The sequence below is a fragment of the Chrysemys picta genome, chromosome 1, assembly GCF_011386835.1.
Source record: "Chrysemys picta bellii isolate R12L10 chromosome 1, ASM1138683v2, whole genome shotgun sequence".
Lineage (NCBI taxonomy): Eukaryota > Metazoa > Chordata > Testudines > Emydidae > Chrysemys > Chrysemys picta.
This window is the reverse complement of record NC_088791.1, coordinates 15,937,346-15,963,587: the sequence shown is the minus strand read 5'-3', so window position 1 is coordinate 15,963,587 and position 26,242 is coordinate 15,937,346. Positions and strand designations below refer to the sequence as shown.

At 43.1% G+C, this 26,242-nt stretch overlaps 1 protein-coding gene across 11 annotated transcripts; it reads right to left on the bottom strand.

The window, feature by feature from the left end:
* Window positions 1-789: 789 nt before the first annotated feature.
* Window positions 790-26,033, bottom strand: SEC61A2 (SEC61 translocon subunit alpha 2). 11 transcript variants are annotated; one of them, XM_065552072.1, is made up of 13 exons: window positions 23,567-23,638; window positions 22,554-22,584; window positions 22,320-22,387; window positions 17,605-17,670; window positions 12,522-12,600; window positions 9,496-9,627; window positions 9,242-9,351; window positions 8,410-8,563; window positions 7,226-7,386; window positions 4,663-4,860; window positions 4,278-4,469; window positions 4,047-4,123; window positions 790-1,893 (listed from the first exon to the last, which is right to left on the bottom strand). In XM_065552072.1, the coding sequence occupies exons 5-13, from the start codon at window positions 12,580-12,582 to the stop codon at window positions 1,707-1,709; spliced, it is 1,272 nt and encodes a 423-aa protein (XP_065408144.1). In that variant the 5' UTR covers window positions 12,583-12,600; window positions 17,605-17,670; window positions 22,320-22,387; window positions 22,554-22,584; window positions 23,567-23,638; the 3' UTR covers window positions 790-1,706. The 11 variants fall into 11 exon arrangements, with proteins under 11 accessions (XP_065408144.1, XP_065408105.1, XP_005305088.1 ...); XM_065552033.1 differs by lacking the exons at window positions 22,554-22,584; window positions 23,567-23,638 and adding an exon at window positions 25,785-26,033; XM_005305031.5 differs by lacking the exons at window positions 22,554-22,584; window positions 23,567-23,638 and adding an exon at window positions 25,078-25,461.
* Between the last annotated feature and the right edge of the window lie 209 nt (window positions 26,034-26,242).

Genomic DNA, 26,242 nt, shown 5'->3' with positions numbered 1-26,242 from the left:
ACCCGTTCTACAAAACTGGTTAAAGGGAGTCCCACGAAAAGTGCAGTCTGTTCATCACTCATCTACCCAGTATCATCTGACCATTGGTTAGGAGCTAGGGATAAGCGCATACTTCCAGACCTGAGGCAGTACCTATTTTCAGTTTCTCCAAGAAACTTCTCATCCTTGACTGCCATTTTCCTGTTTGAATCCCCTATTAACTTAGACATTGCCACACAAACCACCTCAACTTCCACAGGCAGCACACTGACTATGAGGTGATGTGCTGGTCAGTGGTTTAAAAAGTCAGCTGGTTAACTTTTAGGAAATTAAATTAAAGTTAGGATCCAAGACTTAGAGTTGTCTACACTTGAAACACTACAGCAGCACTACTAAAACTGCACCAATTTAGTGCTGCTGTGTAGACACTACCTATGCTTAAGGGAAGGATTCTCCCATCAGCATAGATAATCTACCTCCCTGAGAGATAGTAGCTAGGTTGATGGAAGAATTCTTCCATTAACACCACTGGCTACACTGAAAGTTAGGCTGGCTTAACTATGTTGCTTAGGGGTGTGGATTTTTCACACCCCCGAACAACATAGCTGACAACTTTTCAGTGTAGACCAGACCTTAGCTTGTATTTAACACAATGCAAACTACTCTTAACAGATCTTACTTTGAAATACCATCAAGGATAATTAGGTATTTTAAATCTCATTTTAAGTAATTTCGCCATGATGAAATCATTTAAGCAAACAGGTTTTTTTTACAAAAGAAAAAACTCTTATAGATAAGACAAGAACAGAATTTAATTAAATAAGTTTATTGTCTAATGTTTATACTTGTTACATTGCCGTTGTAAACTACGACAACATAAATAATTTTTCAACAGGAATTGCTCATTTCCCCCATCTCCCAATTCCGAACACTGCTTTAGGAAGCAGGCTTCTGTCCTTCAGAATCACAAAAGCAAAGTGTACATGAAGTTTCAGTGGCACAGTTTTCACAAGTACTTGTTAAATACAAAAGGTATAGGCCAATGTGGTGGCATGACTGCATCTACATGCGGGAAGCCCAGGGCTGAGAATGGAAGTGCTCTCTGGGCCTTGCACATACAGCAGAACCAATTCACAGGTGAGATGAGTAGCAATCTCAGGTAAAACGTTTGTCCACCCTCATGGCTAGGAGTTGGGTGCCCAAGTGGAGACAACACAAATGAATAGGTAATGCTGAAGCACAATGATGGGGAAATGCACGTTAAAAAAGTATAAAAAGTAATTTATGCAAAATATAGATTACATACAAATTCAGTCAAGAACTTATTTAATAAGCTCAAGAATATTGGCATGTGGCAATCTGCACTCTGGTATTTTTTTCTGACTAAAAATGGGAAAATCAATTTAAGATCTTAACGCTGTGTGCAAAATGTTTACTAATAATCAAACTCTTACATTTTACCATCTCACTGTAGTGTCTGAACAGCAAAGTAGATGCATTGATTTCCAGCATTACAGGCAACACTAGATCTACTTAAACAAGATAATGTAAACTTTATTCTTAAGGCAGCTGGTACTGATGCTGCACACAGGCATTGCTCAATGCCCATTATGATAATGGGACTTAGCACTTGAAAACAAAGAAAAAGAAGACAGCATTATTGGACTGACTGAGGCATGTTGTCAAGATACTTTCCCTTTCAAGCAAATCATGAAATATTTGGACATTTAGAAAAATAAAGCACCCACTCCTCCAACTTCAGCCTGTTCTTTTACAAATATTTCAAAATACTGATAAATAATGGTGACTGCAAGCAGGATGCCAGTGCCTGATCCAATGGCTCCAAGAAAGTCTGCTAATACTGAGAGGGCACCAATGCACAAGCCACCAAATGCAGCTGCTGTAGGGATGTACCTGAAACAGAAAGTTTTCACAATTAAACTTTTCCGTCCAAAGGTCTTGTTTTGCTTGTGCTATATCACTGTGTGCGACCAACTGAGGGAGCGACAGGAATGAGTGGATTCAGGCATTAGGAACTTCAGAGTTCCATTCCGACTCTGCCAGTGGCTACTGTGCTTTGGGTAAGTTGTCACCTATCTGTGTCAGTTTCTCCAACTATACAAAGTTAAACAAAAAATATTTGTCTACTTTACAGCACTGTGGTGAGGACTAGCATTTGTAAAAAAAATAAAAATAAAAAAATAAATTATATATATATATATATATATATATATAGGAATTGGAAAAGGTTCAGAAAAGGGCAACAAAAATGATTAAGGGTATAGAACGGCTTCCGTATGAGGACAGATTAATAAGACAGACTGTTCAGTTTTGAAGAGAGGCGACTAAGTGGGGATATGATAGAGGTTTATAAAATCATGAGTGGTATAGAGATATTTACTCCTTCTCATAATACAAGAACAAGAGGCCACCAAATGAAATTAATAGGTAGCAGGTTTAAAACAAACAAGAAAGTATTTTTTCACGCAACGCACTGTCAACCTCTGAAACTCCTTACCAGAGGGTGTTGTGAAGGCCAGTACTATAACGGGGTTCAAAAGGGAGCTAGATAGATTCATGGAAGATAGGTCCATTAATGGCATTCCTAGCCTCTTTGCCAGAAGCTGGGATTGGGTGACAGGGCATGGATCACTTGATGATAACCTGTCTGTTCATTCCCTTTGGGGCACCTGCCATTGGTCACTGTCAGAGACAGGATACTGGGCTTGATGGACCTCTGGTCTGACCCAGTATGACCATTCTTATGTTCTTAAAGTAGTCTGAACGCATAGCATGCTACGTACGTGCTAAGTAACTGCTGGGAGGCTAAAGAGACCAAAGACTGCTGCTTTTCAGTAGCAAAGCATGCTATTGATTTCGGGGCAAATTCTGCCCTTAGATACAAGTGTAAAGTCCACACCTGAGGGTAAAGTTTTTCTCTAAATTTTAAGGAAACAGTTAATTTGAGTCATTTTAATGTGTGAGCTTCGATAGAGCAAAAACTCACTCATACAGCAAAGAGAGTCACTTTTTAAACTATTAGGGAACAAGAACATTGTTTCTTTTGCACCAGATCTCACTATGAAAGAGGGGGAAGAGGCAAGATTACAATGAGAGTCATCAGCAAGAGGGCACAGTAATTAGCTGCCAATTCCCTCCAATCAAGTACCTGCCAGCAGAAACACCCACAGATTGTGCTGCCGCAGACCCAATCAGAAAAAACAAGGCTGGGGTATAACTAAAAGGTTTACAAAACATACACGAACACTGTATAATGTGATTAACAAAATGCCTTCCACTTCTATTTCCAGCACATTAATGGTCTTTACAACAACAGCAGCACCACTGAGCATTATCCAGCCTTTATCCAATGTAGTTTTCAAATATGCTTCCACACATTTGAGTATTTAATAACTACACAAACCACTGTTAAAGCATGGAAGAGACTAATGATCTTTCCAGTTATTCTGAATGAATGTAGCTTTCAACACCAATACCTTTCTAGAAAACATTCCACAACCCAACTAACTGTAATGCAAGTTGGTTACTTCAATCCATGAGCCCATTCAGACAATGCTGCCAAATCTGCATGATGGAGGGAGCCCCTCACCCCCACATCAGGGACAAGGCATAATGTTTATTGCTTGGGCTCCAGTGCCACATACTGAGGAGGAAGAGCTGCTTCATGATGTCAGAGCTCTGTAGTGATAATTTGAACAGCTGCGAAATCAGGTTGTCTCCCCTTTAATAAAGCCATGCATGGGACTCATCCCAAATTCCCCATTCTCCTGTTTAAACAGGAAGCCTCCCTTGATCTATTTTTTCCCAACTCTTCCATAACACTTTGTCCCTCCTGTTTGCCTGGGCCCTATCCTTCCCCAACTAACATGACAGCATAGTATGGAACACGTGAGGAGAGTGAAAAAGTAAGTTGCATCTGCATCTTGCACTGGGCACAAATCTGAGTGGCTTTGCAGGGGACCCCACCTTTAGTTGACCCAATGTATTAAAGGTGTTAATTACATTCTACTGTAGCGAACTGCTGCAGAGAGCCAGCATTTCCTTACCTATTAAGCTCATGAACCATCGATGTATCCCTGTGGCCTCTCATCACCATTTGCTGTTCTTTCAGTTGCTTAGCAACCTGCAGACACACATTTCTATCAGACTTCTGCAGTGTTTTATAACCAGCTGATAGTCACACAGAACAATAGCTGTCATCTGTTAGAAGCTAGTTATCTAGATTAGAGGCAGGATTTTAAAACACAGTATTTTAGAGCAGTTATCAGACCACTTACATCTTTTGCTGATGAACCAGACACCTCAATCCATGTCTTGGAGAAGAACGCACAGGATCCCAACATAAAAATGATGTAAACAATTACGTGGACAGGATCCTCAAATATAGCACCCATGGATTCTGGGGGAGATAGGTAATAGCAGAGACCACCAACTGGGTAAGAGCGAGCAGGGCCACCACCACTGACATCCTACATGGGAGGAAGAAAAGGCAACTCATTATCTCTGGGACTCTCCACCTTACCCCCTTTATGGAGGTTTCAGATTCCTTGAATTAAGACTGTAGATACATGAACTTTAAAGAAAATTAGTATTTAAACTTCCCACTTGTTAAATACCAAAATACTTGTTATCAAAGTTATTTTAGAAGTGATAGATACTTACTGCCCACTGTCCTAGTAAGTTTACTAAGAAGTTGCCACTAAACCGAACAGACAACATCTGGGAAATGACATAGAGGTTTGAAACTAAGGCAGACTGAAGAATGATGGGAATGTTGGAGGTATAGAAGAGCTTGATGGGATAACTACTGTACTGTCCACGGTATCGAGCAGACTTGATAGGTAAATCAACACGAAATCCCTAAAAGAGAATTAAGGAAGTGTTAAATTTATTTCTAAACCCAAAGGCATGTCACAACAGCACTCTTAATAAGATAGAGTATTCACTAGATAACCTAGAATGCAAGGACTGAAATAAACAGCCTTTGGACTAGCTTGTTTGTTTGTTTTCCCATAATAATGAACAGAACAGTGGTCTGGAATCTTCTTTGGATTGAGCCAAATATTTACACTGTCATGTTTATGCATTTAAGTCATATGACTGTTCTATTTAGTATGCCATTTCTCCTAGAATTTTCATTCACCTAAACTGACTACAGGTTAAAAATCACTTACTAAGAGACAAAAAACGTTCTTAACACCTTAAATTAGTTATCATTTATGCCATTTTGCTTGACTTGGAATGTTAAAAAAAAAATGGATGAGTTTCATGTTCTGAATTTCACTTGTTCACACAGTGCTATAATTGTTGTGCTACTTGTAATGAGGGGAACTGGATTATAAATTCTTTGGGTCAGACAGAGATTGTTTGATCAGGAGCTAGTACAATGGGGCTTCGAAACTAGTAATGTCTCTAGGTGCTACTGCAAATATAATGTTTAAGACTGATTTAAATAAAACCTTAAGGATATTTAGAATGTCTTATTGCTGGGTTCCATAAAACCTCTTGTACACAACGCTTTCCCACTCTACACCCAACAGCACCCTTTTAAAATGCACTCATTTTTTATAGGATTTGGGAAAACAAAACAAAACAAAAAACTTACCAGCTTTTAATGCAGAAGCCTAACCAACCTCCGAAGATAGTTGCAAGCAGAGCATTCTGCTGTTTTCTGGTTATAGCTAATCTCCTAGACTGAACAGGCACGCTATTGTTTAGAAGCCAGAGATTTCAGTCCTTACATCTTGGATCACACTTATTCCACATGGGGGCATTCTTTTAAAACCGATCTCTCACAGAAACCCAATCATAAGTGTCCAATTTTTAAATATACATAAAAAGGCATATTGCATAGCTGGACATTTAGAGAAAACTTACAGGACAAAAGCTATGCATCAGTTCCAAGATTCTGGAACAAACTGCACCAGTCATGTCACAGAGAAGTATGGCTCTCTGGCTGAGACTGAATCAGGGCTGGCTGCAGGCACCAGCCTACCAAGCATGCGCCCTCCCCCGGTGCTCCAGCCGGCTGGCCGGGTAGAGCAGGGCCCTGGCAGGGCTCGCCGCCCTCCTCCCGGCGCTCTGGCCGGCCGGGGAGAGCGGGGCCGCGGCCGGGCTCGCCGCCCTCTTCCCGGTGCTCCGGACGGCCAGGGAGACCGGGGCCGCGTCCAGGCTTGCCGCCCTCCCACCGGCACTCCGGCCGGCCGGGGCCGCGGCTGGGCTCGCCGCCCTCCTCCCGGCGCTCCCGCCGGTCGGGGAGAGCGGGGCTGCTGCTGGGCTCGCCGCCCTCTTCCCGGCGCTCCGGCCGCCAGGGAGAGCGGAGCCGCAGCGGGCTCGCCGCCCTCCCCCCGGCGCTCCGGCCGGATGGGGAGAGCGGGGTGGCGGCCGGGCTCGGCGCCCTCCCCTGCCGTGCTCCCCGGCGGGGCGGCGGGAGGCTTTTTTGCCAGAGCCGGCCCTGGACTGAATATATTCTTTCAAGAGCTGACCATGAAAACAAACTGTGCTGTATTAAGTGTATTCTGTACACTGTAAAACCACTAAGATTTGCAGCAAAATTATTTTTAGTTTCCAGAACATGAAAATACTTCAACTGAAAACATTAGTGTGTGTGGCATTTAATGGCAATGCTAAAGATCTCACAAGTAACTAATTTAATTAGTAGTAGCATTTATCATTGTTATTGTCATAGTGCCTAGGAACCCCAATTATAGACCAGGACCCCACTGCACTAGGCACTGTACAAACACAGAACCAAAATGTATCTGAGTATCAACCACAGGTCATTTTGGGTATAAAATTAAATAGCTGTAATGTCAAATGTCTGTTAGTGAAGTGACAATATTAGAAAAAAAATTCTTACTTTGTTACTCCCTGAAATTATAAGACAAATACTTTAGTTGTTCCATTTTAACTTTTGTAATTACACCTCTACCCCGATATAACGCGACCCGATATAACATGAATTCAGATATAACGTGGTAAAGCAGCGCTCCGGGGGGGGGGGGGGGGGGGGGAGGAAACACTGCACGCTCCGGCGGATCAAAGCAAGTCTGATATAACGCAGTTTCACCTATAACGTGGTAAGATTTTTTAGCTCCCAGGGACAGCGTTATATCAGTGTATTGTATTTCTTTCAATACAAGACTAATAAATTAAGAGTCTGGATCCTTCTTCCTTTTGTAATTAAGTAATTGCCCTATAGCTGTAGATTGCACTTTCTATTTACCTGAAAATATATGACCACAGCAAACACAAATACTGTAGCAATCAGATTCATGAGATTGGGCAAGTTCTGTCGGTAGAAAGCCTCCCGCAAAGCACGGACTTTGTCAGTTCGTGTAGCCAGAAGATGGAATAATGCAATCACCGCACCCTCAAACTCCGTTCCTATATAAAGCAAAACAGAGTAAACCACTCCATCTTTTTTTTTTAATTTTAAAGTAAAAAATTAGTGTGAATTTCTAATTAACAAGGTCTGGTATTAATTTATATTTGAAAAAGTGCTGTATACGTGTTATGAGATATGTTGTACTGTAGTCCTATCAGAACATGTATGTCATAATGTAAGATTCCCTTTCCAGCCTGCAGAATACCAGGACATTCAGGACACTGCCTTTGTGATAAAACCTATAGTTCTCAACCATGTGACAAAAACAATTCCCCCCTTTTTTTTAAATGGAGGGGGGAGAAGTGGGGGAAGAAGAGAAAAGGAGTGGTAGAAAGGAGCAGCAAGCAAGCACAGTAAATAAAAATGCCAGAAACTGGAGATGCAATCAATCAAGGTAAAATTTGGTTTAGGATTTGGAGTTTACACATAAGCTATCTGATAACCTCTCAGCATAGACAGAAGCAGCATTTCTCTTTGGCCAAGGCTGGTCTCACAGTGCAGCCATGGACACTGAGAGCATGATACAGAACTGAAGGTGGGATTCCCATTCTCCAAAATGTCAAACATACTTCAGAGTGTAATGGGGAGACACTAAATACAGGAATGTCTTATTCACACACTGTAATTGTACCACAAACATCTCCTTTGAAAATACTAAATCCACTTCCTTTTCTATGTCTGTGCACCACAGTGTGCTAAAAATAAGACACAGGATTCAGACTAGGAAATCCAGATTCCTGAGGTCAAGGAAGGATTAGGGTTATGAGAAAAAATGTCTCCACTGCAAACACTAGAATTTAAAGCGGCAGAGGCAAACTTTTGGATTGTTATTCTTGATAAAGTTACTCTTACGGATCTGGCAGTGTTTAGTCTCCATTTTTGGACAATGACTGTTAAAAGCTAATCAGCACTTCACTAAACCAACAGTTCTATAGTTAACTGCTACTCTGTAGTACAATAAAGTTAATTTCCAGCACGTATCAAGTGAAACTTGTGCTGTTATAGTTATCTGTGCAATGTACCTCTGCCAGTGTTAATGGTAGTGGGACTAAAGGCCTTCCAGACAATGGTTTCACAGATGTTGGTAGCAATAAAGAGGGAAATACCAGACCCCAAGCCGTAACCCTTCTGCAGCAGCTCATCTAACAGCAGCACAATCAAACCAGCAACAAACAACTGTGGGGAAAGAAATGCGAGTAAGCAGAAACAAGAATAAATCAGTCAAGAATTTAAGTATTAAAAATATTACTGATTATATTTTCATTATAATGTGGGAGTATTCAATATTAAATGTAGATGTCCTGTTCCCTTGTAACCTCCCAACACTGATTTAAAGTCAGCAGGTCAGGAATTTAAGAGCAGGAGTCTTCTTGCTATATTTACATAACTTTTCAGTATTGACAATAAGAGTCACGTTGTTTAATAAATAATGTTTTCTACACAGAAGTGATGTGTTGGTTTCTTACATTGTGCATGGACTGCTTTGATAAGATTTGCACCCTTTAATCAGAAATGTCCTAAATACAGTGTCCACTGCTTTCAAAGCTGCCTACTCCTGTTTTAATACTAACAGCTTTGACAAATGGGATCAAACATGACCCACTTATCTGGAACATCTTGAGCATATGTAACCACTGGATGTATCTTTGTCCTTCTGGGAAATTTTATGCCTTTCACATATATGCATTACATACATTTAGGATGCGCTGTTTACAATGTTAAGAACACTTAGGAAAAGAGAAGAAAGCCAATGGATTGTTAGGGGAAGTAGGAGAAGGGTCAGGATTTTCAATCCATCTATACTATATCTGAATGTCACAGAAGTGCTTATTCACAGAAGAATTAATTATGTACCTGAATTATGATAAGGAGACAAATTCCAGCACCCATTTCAGCAGGATCTCCATACATCCCAGTCATGACGTACACAATGGCCTGCCCAATGGTTATAATCATCCCGAACACTGAAACAAAAAGAAAGCAACGCTCATTTATAGACAGCTGCTGAGTTAGTATACTACGGATGCCTTGTATCTAGCATTTTAGTTATACACGTTGGTTTGCCAAGAATAGAAATGTTTAGTAATTTTAATCAGAATAATGCTCACATTTCTGGGCTCCATTGAAAAGAGCTCTGTCTTTTGGTGTATCACCAACTTCAATGATCTTGGCACCAGCTAACAGCTGCATGATCAAACCAGATGTCACAATGGGCGAGATACCCAACTCCATCAAAGTCCCTGAAGAGGAAGAAAAATTATTAAATCACATCCCAAAACCCCCACACCTCTAAGGATCAGGCCTTTAGAAAGGTTCTGACCTGCAATAAAAAAAAAAAAAAAACTATTCTTCATATCCTTTCAGTCAAACACTTTCCAGTCTAGTGATGTTTCAAGCTGCTGTCAAAGAAAAAGATCACTATCTCCTCCAAAACAAAGACTGCTGTGTCACAGTCTGAGGTTTTGAAGGCAATGTGGGAGAAATATGTGTATTCAAACATTTTTGTGAAACAACACTACAATCCAAAGCTGATGTGTACAGAGGCTGAACAGGATATGTAGTTAGTTCTCCAGTATTTCACAATACTGAACTCTTCACTGGGGAAAGTCTTCCCCTGGATTCTCCTCTCATGTCAGCCCTATCACTCAACTGCTTGGTCCATTTTGTGGACCATCAGAAAGGTCTCAGAAAGCCACTGTGGTTTATCACTCACCAATCAGAGAATCACTGAATTTCCAGCTGAAGGTGCAGGAGGCATTTTGGAAGGCAGAATGTAATTACCCACATTAGAATTTGATGAGGACAGCAGGATTAAATTAAAAAGAACAGGAGTACTTGTGGCACCTTAGAGACTAACAAATTTATTAGAGCATAAGCTTTCGTGGACGACAGCCCACATATATGCATCCGAAGAAGTGGGCTGTCGTCCACGAAAGCTTATGCTCTAATAAATTTGTTAGTCTCTAAGGTGCCACAAGTACTCCTGTTCTTTTTGCGGATACAGACTAACACGGCTGCTACTCTGAAACCAGGATTAAATTGACACTTTTAAGAAACAAGTCATGGGGCTATTAAAATGTTCTGATTTTTGTATCATCTACTAGCACCATGCTCCTAGCTCTCTGCTAGGCTATTGGTTCAGTATCAGCTCTGACGGTAAGATGCTACCTATTGAAATAATACCTCCTGAGATATAGATATCTGCAGTGTAGCCTGTAACAGTTCAGGGCAACTGCTCCTGAAACTACTTTTAGCCTTCCAGCTGTGAGTTCTCCTGGGTAGAGAACCATGTCTCTCCCCATCCTGACCGGGGTTTTTCCAGACTGCACAGTTCCATGCTTATAATGTGAGTTACCCAGCAAGTCAGACTGCATGAGCTGGCCTGCTTTGCTTTCTCCTCCGAGGCTATACACAGCACAATTGCACGCAGTTAGAAGTTAGCACACAGCCCTTTCTACGTGAGCACATTTATAATTAAGGCGAAAGCATTACAGAGAAAACATTAAAAACAATAAAAGGACCTAAACACATGCTAATAAGCTTACTAGAGATCAACCCAATTCCAACAAGGGGTCTGGCAGGTGATCAGTCCTTCAAACCCCACCACAGGGCTTTTCTGGGGTTACAAGTTCATAACAGCTGTTAGCTCATTCATCCTTTCCTTTATACAGTTTGGGCCTTTGATATTGTCCTCATGTCTGCCAATCACCTGTTACAAAGGGTAATCCTCTCCTCAGGGTGAAGCTTCAAAAGGATGAGTTCTTGCATAACCAGCAGGGGTACATACACCTCCCCCCCCTGAGATTTCCTGGGAAACCCCTTTTAACTTCGTTGTCCCAAAAATTAATTCTTCTCTGGCACATTGTGTAAAATAATCCTTTGAAACTCATAACACTTCCCAGGGTTTACTGCATTTATAATACAGTGGATTCCAAAGCTATTAAAACATAATTCAATAAGATCTCCCAAAGATATTGCACATTTGGTCCTAAGCCAGCATTATAAATGTTGACTTTTTGAAGGTTTATCCATCCTTCAGTGAATCATAGGAAAGTCTCTCCATTCCGAGCATGTTGCAAGTTTAACTGTTTGGTCCAAATGCTCAATGTTTCAAAGAACTAAAATTAGCATGCAGCCAGTTCAACATTTTATATTATTTTCATAGTCAGAATCTTACCTATGAGGAAGAACAAAAACATTGTGTGTGTGTGTGTGTGTGTGTGTGTGTGTGTGTGTGTGTGTGTGTGTGTGTGTGTGTAAAGTGATTAAAAGGAGATAATATTCTGAAAAAAATATATATGCAAGCCAAATATTTACACTGCAGAGGCATCACTTGGGGCTCAGGACAGCATTAATTCAGGCACTGTGCAAATGAGAAACAAAGACAGCCCCAACAAGTTTGATTACCCTTCTTTCACTTGCAATGAATTAATATACTGTCACATAAAACTATTAGCAAAGTTAATTTAAAAAATAATAAGGGACCTAAACTGCTGCAGACTGAGAACAGATACAGATCAACTAAAACATAACAAGAATTAGCAATAGAGGCAGCATGATCTGATAGTCTGAGAGAAGGACTAAGAGCTAGGAGTTCTAATCCCAGTTCTGTCACAGGTGCACTGTGATCCTGAGCAAGGCTCTTAACTTCTCTCTCTTCAGTTTCCAGACCTGTGAAATTATTTGCTCATCTACTCTGTAGTTGTGCTGTGTGGCTTAATTCACTAGGATTTATAAATCATCTTCTACTCCAAGCATCTCAAAGTGTAAACTAGTATTATCAGTAAGTGGGAATCATTAATGTGTCCCATGTATTCATATGGCAGGTTACCTGTCTTACATATTTGAGATGCTCTACTTTTGGAAAGAGTATCAAGCTGAATTTCATTTGCTCCTCAGATGATGCCAAATTCCTATGCTATTTTCAAAATAGAAGATACTTGTATTGGCTTTTGAAAAATGTTATGAATTTAGAGTATTACATCTGTCCTAAACACTCACAAAGTACTTAACTCTGACTTCTAGACTCCATGAAATCAAATATTTGAAAATCAATTAATTGTCAATTATACCTGTTTAAATTAATGCAATACCAGAGAGAAAAAGAGTGAAGAGAGATGACTAATCTACTAACCTCTGTTTGATGCAAGAATGACTCTCATCCAATAGAAAGGATCTGCAGAGTCTGATGACATGATTCCGAACAAAGGGATCTGTAAAGATATGTGTACTATTAAATGTCTAGACTTCTCTGTAAAGCTAGACTGCACAAAGTACAAACAAATACATACTAGAAAGAGTAATTGTGAACTGGTTTCAGGTTACAGATACGTTGCTTAGAATAATTTATTCCAAAATTCTTCATGTTTCGGACATTAAAACTACAGCATAAAGTTTATATGACAAGCAATATAATCCTCTGAAGAAAACCCAAAGCACAATATGACAGAGACATATTTAATAACCTGTACAAATTTAATATGCTGGTCTTCATGTGTTAAGAAGACAATAAAATAGTAAATTCTATTGGTTTTGTATTTCATTGACATTTTTGAATCAGAGTGTTTGAGCTTTGGATTAATATATATAAAAAAAAGTTTTCAGATTTGAAAATGAAAACAGAAAGCATTCAGTTGCTAACTTAACTTTACCTTTGGGTCCTAATATTGCATTTCTTTGCGGTTAAGAGATATAGCAGAAAACGTAATACAAATATTTTTGCCAATGATTAATTCCCCAACCACAGAAATTAAATATTTAAAATCTTTTAACTATGAAAAGTGCCATGAACGGAAACAATCACAAATTTAAGTCAATAAAAGCCTGCATGAAAATTAACTTCATCTTTCGGGTTTTGATACCATATATCAAACAGACCAGAAGAAAAGAAGAACGGCCATACTGGGTCAGACCAAAGATCCATCTAGCCCAGTATCTTGTCTTCCAACCCCAGAGGGAATCAACAGACCAGGTAATCATCAAGTGATCCATTCCTTGTCGCCCATTCCCAGCTTCTGGCAAACAGAGGCTAGGGATACCATCCCTGCCCATCCTGGCTAATAGCCATTGATGAACCTATCCTCCATGAATTTATCTAGTTCTCTTTTGAATCCTGTTATAGACTTGGCCTTCCCAACATCCTCTGGCAAGGAGATCCACAGGTTGACTGTGTGTTGTGCGAAAAAATACTTCATTCTGTTTGTTTTAAACCCGCTGCCTATTAATTTCATTTGGTGACTCCTAGTTCTTGTGTTATGAGTAAATAACACTTCCTTATTTACTTTCTCCACACCAGTCATGATTTTATAGACCTCAATCATATCCCCCCCTTAGTCGTCTCTTTCCCAAGCTGAAGAGTCCTAGTCATATAAATCTGTCCTCATATGGCAGCCATTCCATACCCCTAATCATTTTTGTTGCCCTTTTCTGAACCTTTTCCAGTTCAAATATACCTTTTTTGAGATGAGGCAACCACATCTGCAAGCAGTATTCAAGATGTGGGTGTACCATGCAATTATATAGAAGCAATATGATATTTTCTGTCTTATTATCTATTCCTTTCTTAATGATTTCCAACATTCTGTTCACTTTTTTTGACTGCCGCTGCACATTGAGTGAATGTTTTCAGAGAACTATCCACAATGTCTCCAAGATCTCTTTCTTGACAGGTAACAGCTAATTTAGACCCCAACATTTTATATGTATAACTGGGATTATGTTTTTCAATGTGAATTTCATCTGCCATTTTGTTGCCCAGTCAACCTGTTTTGAGAGAAGGCATACTCTCTTGCTGCTGTTTTAACAGTGCAGTCCAGGAACTCTTGACGTAGGTTAGAATTTTGTTGTACAGTTTATTATTGGTTCAGATTATTTTATTCTAAAAGCATCATGAACAATGATTACTCCTTTTTAACTCCACTTACTTTCCAGACTGTACAGGGAGCTCCGTTGGTTTATACACCTTCACCGTGTACTGTTACTTGTTCTCTCTCTTGATACAATATGAATGCAGGATTTCTGCATATATCATTTGGTCCCTACAGATACTAGGAAACAGTTTTAAGTTTTGACTACAGTAGAATCTCAGAGTTATGGATACCTCGAGAATGGAGGTTATCCATAACTCTGAAATGGTCCATAACTCTCAACAAGACGTTATGGACTTCAGTGGGGGAGTTGGGACTGCATCCACAGGGCTGAGGGGTGTGGGGGGCAGGATTCAGTGGGGGGGGGCAGGGGTTGGGGGCTTCTGACTCTAGGGGCCACCAGGGCTCCTGGCAGGGGGCTCAGGGCTTCAGCTCCATGTCTCTCTTCTGACTTCAACCCCATGGGAGACGCTGGGATCTGGGCTTCAGCCCCGCAGCTCCGCTCCTGGTTTCAGCTGGGGGGGCAGAGGGGGACTCAGGGCTTTAGCTACAGGGAGAGCGCTGGGGCCGAAACCGGCATTCCTCTCATAACTAAATCCCTTAGTCTCAGCAGCCCCCACAGGGCTGAAGGCGGAAATAGAGCCACAGGGCTGAAGCCCCGAGCCCCAGTGTTCCCCCCCAGTCTAAAGCCCTGAGCCCAGGTGCTCAGAGGGTCAGAAGTCCTGAACGCCACCCCCATTGGAGCCCTGACACCTCCCCCTCTGGGTCAGAAGCCCCGGGAACCACCCCTGATGGAGCCCTGACACCTCCCCCTCTGGGTCAGTAGCCCCGAGCGCCACCCCGCTGGAGCCCTGACACCTCCCCCGTCTGGGCTGCAGCCCAACCCCTCAGTGGCTGAAGCCCTGACGCAGTACAATATTTGCTCTTTTTTTGGGGTCTGTGCTGCTGCCTGATTGAGGACTTCCGGTTTCACAGGGTGTCTGGTAGACCGGTAAGTCCATAACTCTGGTGTTCGTTATCTTTGAAGTTCCACTGTACATACAAGTTTTGCGTAATTCTCTATGATGGAGACCTGCATGCGTCATCAAATTTTCTAAAGCTTAACAGATAAAAATCATCTGTTCCTGATTGGTTTGTTGGTTCAGAAGTCATGCTTTTTCTCTTATGCTACTCTTTGAAAGCAGTTCTTTAACCCTTGATGAGTAGGGCCCTACCAAATTCATGGCCGTGAAATCTGGTCTCCACCATGAAATCTGGGCTTTCGTGTACTTTTACCCTATAATATACAGATTTCATGGGGAAGACTAGTGTTTCTCAAACTGGGGGTCCCAACCCAAAAGGGGATCGTGGTGGGGGTCACAAGGTTATGGTACGGCGGTCGCAGTATTGCCATCCTCACTTCTGTGCTGCCTTCAGAGCTGGGTGGCCAGAGAGCAGTGGCTGCTGGCCAGGCGCCCAGCTCTGAAGGCCACACCTCGCGAGCAGCAGCACAGAAGTAAGGGTGGCAATACCATACCATGCCACCCTTATTTCTGCGCTGCTGCTGGTGGCGGTAGCAGGGCTGCCTTCAGAGCTGGGCTCCTGGCCAACAGCTGCCACTCTCCAGCCACCCAGCTCTAAAGGCAGCGCTGCTGCAGAAGCGGCGCAGAAGGGTGGCAATACCACAACCCCCTTATAAATAGCCTTGAGACCCCCCACAGTCCCTTTTTGGGTCAGGACCCCTACAGTTACAACACCGTGAAATTTCAGATTTAAATATCTGAAATCATGACATTTATGATTTTTAAAATCCTATGACTGTGAAATTGACCAAAATGGACCATGAATTTAGTAGGGCACTCTTGATGAGGTATTAGCTCTTTTGGAACTTACCTCAATTATGGAAAAAATGTGTCCCAGGAATCTTGTCAGGTTGAAATCTACATTTTTCTAAACTAAACTACTTACTGAAAATTCAGTCTATACTTGTTTCTTCCCTATTTTACTACTGTAATCCTTGTAAAGCTTCCACTATTCAACACACATTTAACAGCTACACAGTGCTGAAATAGTATGTTCTTCCCTCTCAGATAAACATTTTAATGGCTCACCAAAAGAAAACAAGCCGATTTTAAAAGACTTCCTTCGGCCTCTAAATAGCCTTTCACTGTTCAAAAACTTACAGATTGTATTTTGTGGATCACCTGAATATACACATTATTCAGTGGCTCTAGAATGGTTATTTTATACACTACAATTTCAGAATCAGTGTTTTAAAGTGCAATTTAAAAGCTCTGCAAAACCATTTAAAAAGGGGTTTTAATGGCCATTTATATTAACTTCGTGCAATGAAATGTTGTCGGGCTAATTTAGGCCCCAGATTTAGGTTTTAATAATTCTTGGCACTATGTTTTACAAACATTACTTAAATTTGTAAAAGCTTGCTTTTTAGTATCTAACATCTCTATCCATATTTCCATTAAAAAAAAATTATATTTAAACTGAAACAGTATTTAAAGGATGGGTTACCTACGGAGATGGTGGAATCTTCCTTAGAGGTTTTTAAGGTCAGGCTTGACAAAGCCCTGGCTGGGATGATTTAGGTGGGAATTGGTCCTACATTGAGCACGGGGTTGGACTAGATGACCTCCTGAGATCCCTTCCCACCCTGATATTCTATGATTCTATGAACTATTTCCTTGCAGAGTTTGCAACCCATACACTGTGCCATCTTGTTAAAAGCATGGCTAATTTAAAACAATAACACTTCTATTTTTTTTAAAGTTATTTTTACAACTAACATCTTAGTTATAAGATTAAAAAGACAAATATATTTTTCAGTTTGTTTACTGTGTGAATTTGGCAGCACTTTGTATGTAGTGTCACTGTTTACTCTATTATCAGTGTCCCCCATTTGTATGGGTCTTTCACACACAGTAACAAAAGGAGAGAAATATATATAGTTGTTAAATAAAGAGGAAAGATTATATAGTAAAATCAAAGAAATTTTAGAGGAAATCAGGGGTAGGTGTGAAACCTAAAACTACTTTTAACTTCTTTTTCAAATGAGACTAGATTTCAAGTTGACAACTCCCTTCTAAGGTCTGAAATTTAGGAGGTGTAACAAGAAGTTAATTTGGGGGGGGGGGGAACAGTATGAATTTTAGCAAAAGACACTTCACAAGAGCAAGTTTCATTGACAGAACTACTTAAATGTTTAATGTAAAATTATAAAATAACTGGACTGGTACAGATATACAAGGAATCCTCACTGCTCCAACATTAAAAACAAACATTATATCCTCTTGCATGTCTTACAGAAAGGGGTATGCGTGTTTGTGTGTGTGCATGCGCATGTAAAGAGGTACATACCTGACAGCACACTAAGAAAATGAATAGTGTGATAGCTGTCCATAGTACTTTCTCTCTGAACTGGATCTATAAAATAGAATTTAGAAGAAGTGGATTAATCACAAACCTGTGTTAACACTACATATTTAGAGATCATAATAATATTCTATGACATAAAATGCTACATCATGTAGAGTTCAGAGCCAGAGTATTCAACCATAACAATAGATTTCTAACACTGACTGATGTTTAACACGGATTATCTGATATATCTAATGTGACAGTAGTGAAGTTCCTATGTAATAATTGAAGAATACTGATATGTAAACTAGCTGTTGAGTTACACAATCTAACTTACACTGGCATTAGTGGAATGTTTATTATACATCTATAATACATTAATTCAAGAGGGACTGGGGCAGAAAAGCAACACAATGGCCTCAAAAAAGAACAACCAAGGACACACATTCCAGAACATACCTGAAAAACAATGGGGAAAATTATTAGCTTCAAGGATCCTACCACCTTTTCCAATAGTTTAGGGTAGTCCTCCATCTTTTTTGCACTAATATTTTAAGGCAACTCCTGTGATAACTAAAATCCATTTTCCCTCTGGCTCTACAAGACTATGGTGACACTTCAGTATCAAAGAAAACACAGCTTTGTGTCATCCAGTACACCCTCAAGCCACAAAAGTAAGAAAAGTTTCTTTAGCTGTGGTCTGACACTAAAGGAAAAAGGAAATGAGCTTTCTGAGGCCATAGGCCAGACACAGAAAAAGGTCATCCAGGTACTACCGCCAGAAACAACAACCAGTATTGAAATAACACGCAGTTATCTGATCAGATATGCCTGGACACTTCACTCCTTTGACATTTTCTCACCTAGAGTTGGTGCAAAATGAGTGCCCTAAGTGTCCTCCTCACAGTGTTTTCAGTCTGTTCAAGTTCTTAGTTTAGAAAACATCCTGTTCAAACAGATTTTAGCTATGCATACCAGGGGAATATGAACCACAGCTATCTGTTTACAACTAGTAGTAATTACTTCCAATATTAACATATCCAAAACCAAGACTCACAGATGATGCTTTTTCATAAGAGAGAAAAGCATAGAAAAACACATTTCTTGCTCTCACGGAATACAATGGGAAAACTGATTAAATGGGAGGAGGATTGGATGCAACTTTCACACATATTAGAAACTGATCAATGACCTGGAAGAAAATAAAATCCTTACTGATAAAGTTTGCAGATGACACAAAGATTGGGGGGTAGTAAATAATGAAGAGGCACTGATAGAGAACAATCTGGATCACTGGCCCAGCTTGACAAAACCTTGGATGGGATGATTTAGTTGGGGTTGGTCCTGCTTTCAGGAGGGGGTTGGACTAGATGACCTCCTGAAGTATCTTCCAACCCTAACCTTGTATGATTCTATGATACTTGGCAAACTGGATGAGGGTAAACAATATGCATTTTAATGTGGTCAAACGTAAAGTACTACATCTAGGAGCAAAGAAATGTAGGCCATATTTACCAGATGGGGGACTCTATTCTGGGAACCAAGACTTGGGGGTCATAGGGATAATCAGCTGAACACGAGCTCCCAGTGCAATGTTGTGGCCAAAAGGGTGAATACAACCATTGGTTATATAAACAGGAGAATATTGAGTACGGGTAGGGAGGTTATATTACCTCTTATTTGACACTGGTGTGACCCCTACTGGAATACTGCATCCTGTTCAGGTGTCCACAATGCAAGAAGGATGTTGATAAATTGGAGAGGGTTCAGAGAAAAGAGTCATGAGAATTATTAAAGGAAAACATGCCTTATAAGTGAGAGACTCAAGGAGTTTGATCTGCTTTGCTTAAAAAACAGAATTTAAGGGTTGATTTGATCAACTTGATAACAGAAGGTGCCAGATTCAGTGGAGCGCCCCCTCTCTGACACTCATTAGACTGCTGAGAGGGAACCCAGCCGCTGAGTTCCTGGACATTTTAAGCCTCCAGTGCCCAGCCACTGCTACAGTTTTTTGAGTCCCTAGGAACACTCTTGGGACACAGACCCCTCTGTGACACTGCACGCCAAATTATTCACAGTGATGTTATTATGATACAATTATAGCATAATTCTGATGTATTTTATGCAAGATAAGTCATGTGAGGTGTCACTGGGCAAGTTATAATTTGCTGAATATGATTATCCTATTTGTATGCACATATCATTTTTGTGTCTGAAGTTATGAATGTTGACTATGTAACTGTATTTCAAATGTAGTTACACCTGGGTCACGCCCACGAGACAAGATGCTTTCAGTCTAGATAGTGGGTGGGGAAGGGCGTATTCAGGGCAATGGGCCATTAGGGAAAAAACAACAGACCTTAGGAGAAGCTTATCTCCCACCTGGGGAGCCTTCCTGAAACCACTACAGACCGCCTCCGAGTAATGGCAGCTATGACTTTACAGGATATGTGATGAGACCACATGTCTCTAGACGTCATCTTGGGATGTCAGTATTTTTCCACCGACTGGTCTGGGAACCAAGCTTTGAAACAGAGTTCCCGCCATATGTAAAAGCTATATAAGACAGGGAGTGACATCATTTGGTGTTCTTCACTCCCCACCCAAGAAGACTCCTGGAAACTCCTGAGGGACAAAGACTGAACTGGGGGAACTGCTGGACCCAGACTAAAGGTATTTCTAGCCTGTGAGTGAAACACATGGGGATTCCAAGCTGTAAAACAAGCTGTAAGAATCTGCAGCCTGCTTGTATCATGTCTTAAGGTGAGAATCTGCTATTCACATCCAATCTATTTAGTATATTAAGCTTAGTTTGCATTTTTTGTTTATTTGCTAGGTAAGCTGCTTTGATCTGTGCTATCACTTAAAATCTATCTTTTGTAGTTAATAAACTTGGTTTTGCTTTATCTAAACCAGTGAGTTGGAGTGAAATGTGTGGGAATCATAACTCAGGGGCAAAGGCTGTTGCATATTCCTCTCCACATTGAGGGAGGGCGCAAATTTTATGAGCTTATGCTGTACAGTTCCCTGTGCAGCGCAAGACAGTATAATTTTGGATTTATGCTCCAGAGGGGGTGCACACCTGGGGAGCTGGGAGTTGCCTTAACTGTAGCCTTCCTATGGAGGGGCTAGTCAGAGAGCCTGCATGTAACTGTAGCTGGGTATGGTCCTACCTATATGTATGCTGGTAAAAGTGCAGGCTGGAGGGCTCTGCAGCTTGTCACAGAAGTACAGTGTAAGAGGGAGCCCAGGGTCAGGGGGCTCCGTGGTACCCCAGCTCCCAAGACTGTACCCCAGGGGTTCCCTCCTAACAGCTGGAACCCGCTGTCCAGCCCTTGGGCTCAGTACAGACCATTTATACTCCCTCATAGCTTAAATACACCAACTCCTAGAATTACACCCAAAGGTGAGAGACTTCTGGTTTACCTATTCCAGGGGCCAAGTGGTAAGTGTAAAGCATACAACACACACAGACACTGACAATTTATGTATTCTGTGTGAGATTATGAAGTCTTTGCAAGCACCTATATCAGACTGCACACTCCATTTGATAGTAAGGCTGGTCTTACCATCTTTACATTCCCACTGTCTTTTAACCTCCATCTTGAACTATAATTCCTGAGATGTGCTGGCATACAGCTATCAACAGACTTGTTAAATTTTGAGGATTGTCCATCTACATGACAAAGAGATGGCTGCTACCCAGGGCAAACCACTTTTTCAAGTCTGAACTCAAAGGCAGAGGTAGCCTGGCCACAAACCTGGTAATGGTTTCTGGTCACCTGTTGAGGCTGATGAGGGGCACACCCAACAGAATAGACTGGAAGATTATAAAAAAGGAGCATCTTTGGTGACAATTTTCTCCAGCTCAAGAGGAGGGAGAAGCAACCCAACATATAGGGGGCTGATGAGGCTAGGGAACCTGACTACCACCCTGAATACTGAGGAACCACAAGAACTCTCTAGGGAAAGGTGAGCTAGAGTGCGACACTGCTAAATTATCTGTACTCACATACTTTATCTGTTAAGTAAAAGAGCAATGGTATTAGATCCTGTACAAAGTGTCTGTTACCTGCTTTATACTTGCCACAGGCCTCCTTGCACAGTTAAACAATAATCCAGAAGGCTCACACCTTTGGGTGGAATTCTGAAAGTGGGTATGCTTAACCTATGGAGCAGTCTGAATGGTCAGCACTGAGCCCAGGGCCTAAACAGCTGATTCCAGCTCTCAGGAGGGGGTGCTAGACTGAAGGTTTGCACCCCAAGAGCATACTTAAGGACCCCAAGGATGGGGTATTGGCTCAGCTCTATTCAGGCTCTGGAGGCTTAAAATACCCAGGGACCCAGTGGCTGAGTCCCCTCACAACTGTTTACTGAGTGACTGAGGGGGGGGATATATGACAGAGGGCTCTTCAGCCTAACAGATAAAAGTGTAACAAGATCCATTGGCTGGAAGTTGAAGCTAGACAAATTCAAACTGGAACTAAGGTGCAAAATTTTAACAGGGATAATAATTAACCACTGGAACAATTTACCAAGGGTTGTGTGAATTCCCCATGACTGGAAATTTAAAAATTAACATAAGATGTTTTTCTAAAAGATATGCCATAGTTCAGAAAGGAATTAATTTGTGGAAGTCTCAGATGATCACAATGATCCCTATAATAATCTATGAATTCACCCAATACAAGCAAAAAATCAAATGCAGCACTAACCTTTCTTTCAGGCTTCTGGATTTCAGGTAAAACTGCACAGAAAGGCTTAATAACTTCTAAAAATTTAACTGTTTAAAGAAAAAAAGAAATAAAATAAGTTTTTCAAGCAGAATAATAGTAATACTTATTACAGCACTCACTTTCTTACCGAGGATTCAGCCCTTTAAATATGCACATTAACTACTTGTCTGACATTCAAAAAAATGAGTTTCATGCATAAATTCATACTCTTACCGCTACCTGCAAATTCATGACTTGCGTTGATCTGAAGACAAAACATGGCAAAAGTTTGAGATGGAATTTAATGGTTATTACTAAGAAGGTCAGTCTTTTCCTTCACATTAGGCTTGGTGTCATTTTTATACACTCATGAAAGGAAGTATTATATATAATAATGACAGCGAGCTGGAACTTAAACATTAATTGAAGATGAATATCTGCTGTCTTTCCAAGTTAGGTAAATACAGAGACAAGATGTTGATTTATAACAACACTAAAATATGCATAGAGAAAAAAATCATCCTAAATCATATAATAGAATGGAATTTCCCAAAGTAGTTACTCAAAAAGAAACACCTGTGATTTTAAGACCTCTAAAACACTAGATGTAATCAGAGCAGTGTGGGATTTTAGTTCCTTTAACATTTGATGTGGTTCTGCCTAATATTTCTATCTGAGAAAGAGTGAACAAGTTAGATAGTATGATCCCTTTAACTGGAACAAATTCCAGAACAAAGAATGATTTTTTTGTTTGGCCTCCAAAATATGTGCATTATAACAAGACACATTAGGTATGAATATCATCAAAGATCCAGTCACCAATCCACCCCCACACAAATATGCAGGCAGAACTGAGATGATCCCTTTTCTTATTTTCTAATCTATTGGGCTATATTTTTACAGTTTAATACTTGGTACCATGAAATAATAAGACAGATCATTAAAAAACATGTTTGGTTTATAAAGCTGAAATGACTCCATTGTTGGTAAACCAAGGCCAGAAAATCCTACAAAAATCCAACAAATTAGCTGGATTATCTTGGCCTGACAGCGAACAGAAATTTGGAAATTAAACAGTCAGAATGAGATTTCAATTTTCGAACCATATTCTTCTTTCAATTTGTTGCTTCAGCCTGTTCAGTGCATATAAACACACAATACACACAGAGCGAGGCCACAGCTCCCATACAGATCTCAGCCAGTCTTATTGTACAGGCATGGTGTCACTATGGCAGGCATGGCCTCACCTGGCCATGGGTGGCACTTCAGCAGGCAAGGGCAAAGCCTAACTCAGGCTAGTGTGGTCAAAGCCTCGTGTCCTGCACAGAACAAGCAAGCTGGACAAACCCACAGAAAGATCCACAGACCTGATGGTTCGTTTTCCCTTGCCTGGGGCAGGAATGTTCCATAAAGCATATTCCCCAGTGCTTTAGCCAGGCAGAGTCATTCCCTCATGGGCATGGTCACCCACAACTTCTCCCAGCATATTCTACAGTCACCCATGGGCCAATCCTCCCACACCTCCCTTACAAGTCACAGTCTCGGTCTCACCCTCACCTGCCACAACTCCCCTGTACTATCTCCCTACAGCCAAGGCTTGTTCCTCCCCCTGGATTGCCCCATGCGCCTCAGCCTAGTGTCTCTGTCATCCAGATTGCCCGTCGCCCCAAGCCTAGAGTCTGTCAGTCTGCCCCCTTCCGGTCGTCCCATGCCCTCAGCCTGGTGTTCCTATCTCAGGCCGCCTCAGATGCCTAGCCCGGGGAGCTGTCGGTCGGTTGGTCCGTCCGTCCCTTCGACAGGTCACCCCCAGATGCCCAGCCCAGGGAGCTGTCCATCCCTCCGACAGGACGGCCCCAGACGCCCAGCCCGGGGAGCTGTCCGTCCCTCCCTCAGGTCGGCCCCAGACACCCAGCCCGGGGAGCTGTCCGTCCCTCCCTCAGGTCGGCCCCAAAACGCCCAGCCCGGGGAGCTGTCCATCCCTCCCTCAGATCGCCCTCAGACTCGCAGCCCGAGGAGCTGTCCATCCATCCCCTCCCTCACGTCGCCACAAGACTCCCAGCCCGGGAAGCTGTCCATTCCTCTCTTCCTCCCTCCCTCCCTCAGGTCACCCCCAGACGCCCAGCACGGGGAGCTGTCCATCCCCACCTCAGGTCGCCCACAGACGCCCAGCCCAGGAAGCTCTCCATCCCTCCCTCAGGTCACCCCCAGACACCCAACCTGGGGAACTGTCCATCCCTCCCTCCCTCAGTCAGGTCGCCCCAGATGCCCAGCCCAGGGAGCTGTCCGTCCCCGCCTCAGGTCGCCCCCAGACTCCCAGCCCGGGAAGCTGTCCATCCCTCTCTTCCTCCCTCAGGTCGCCCCCGACTCCCAGCCCGGGGAGCTGCCCGTCCATCCCTCCCTCAGGTCGCCCCAGACACCCAGCCCGGGGAGCTGTCCATTCATCCCTCCCTCGGGTCACCCACAGACGCCCAGCCCAGGAAGCTGTCCATTCATCCCTCCCTCAGGTCACCCTCAGATGCCCAGCCCAGGGAGCTGTCCATCCCTCCCTCAGGTCGCTCCCGACTCCCAGCCCGGGGAGCTGTCCATCCCTCTCTTGCTTCTTCCCTCCCGTAGGTCACCCCCAGACGCCCAGCCCTGGGAACTGTCCCTCCCTCAGGCCGCACCAACACCCAGCCTGGTGTCCGTGTCCCCCGTAGCCCCTGCCCCCAGCCTCCTCTGTCACCACCTCTCGGTTCCCGCTTCTCCGCCCGAAACTCACTGCCCATGGCGACGGGGGCCGGCCGGTCTGGCCAAGGGGAGTCCGGGCTTCCCCTCCCCCTGCAGCCTCCTCCTCGCTCCGAGGCGCCGGCCGCTGCCAGTCACGTGACTGCCGGCCCTGTTCCGCGACGCAGGTACAATCAGGACCCCTTCCCTCTACCGGTCCGGTAACGGATCAGGCAGCGCCGGGGCCACCCACTTGCTGAGCAGTGTACGTGTGGGAATCTGGGAGAGGTGCGGGACCCGGGACAACAGGCACCATTCCCCTTTCCGGGAGGAACCCTTCACCCCGCGAAAATGACCCCATTCCTTGACCCGTTAAGCGGACCAGAGCAGAGGGCTCAGGCGCGGGAAAGTCGCCTAAACGAGTTAAAGGACCCAAAGCGTCACCCCGGCAGCTGAGCCGTAGCGGGTCAGAGGTCAAGGTCTGCGCCCTCTTCAGGCGGGGAGCGTCCCCGGGGTGGGGGGGTGAGGTTCCCATGATGGGGGCGTGCACAGAAATTTAACTTTGACCCCAGAAGGAGCCCCCCCTCCCCGGCCGGCTCGCTTTTCCCTCCCGGTTCCAGCCGGAGCTCGCTCTCTCTCCTGTGCCCCTGCTTGCCCCCTCCCCCCTCGGGCCCGCTCAGGGGGAGGCTGGAGAGGCACCACCCGGTTCCCCGTGTCAGGAGGCCGGGGGAGACGCTGATATTTACAGTTTTAACGCTTCACCTGAAGCCGTTCACACGGAGGCCTCCCGGCCTGTGCTCCCCCTGCTGAAGGCTGGCCCGAGGGCACAGGTGCTAGGCTGGGAACTGGGAGCGAGAGCTGTTTGCGTTGTTACACCGGGCTCACTTCCCTGCTCAGCCCCAGCTGCCCTAGAGGAGCTTGGACCTCACGGGGATGCTGTGAGAATAAATACAGTAAAGAGACCCCCGGTTCTGTCTGCACTACAGGCGGGGGTGATGTCCTTGCTCAGGTACGCGTCCCCCCAGTGGCTAGGAATAAGTACTCCTGTTCTTTTAGCATAAGCACAGTTTTAAGGGCGGGAGCTACCTACGCAGCCCAGCTCAGCCTTACCTCCACTGCAGGTAACCTGCTATTTATATTCGCAGTAGCTCATGAGATGTAGCGCTAGACATACCCGAGCCGGGAGTCATAGCCCTAGATCGAGACAGCCCCCCTTCTAG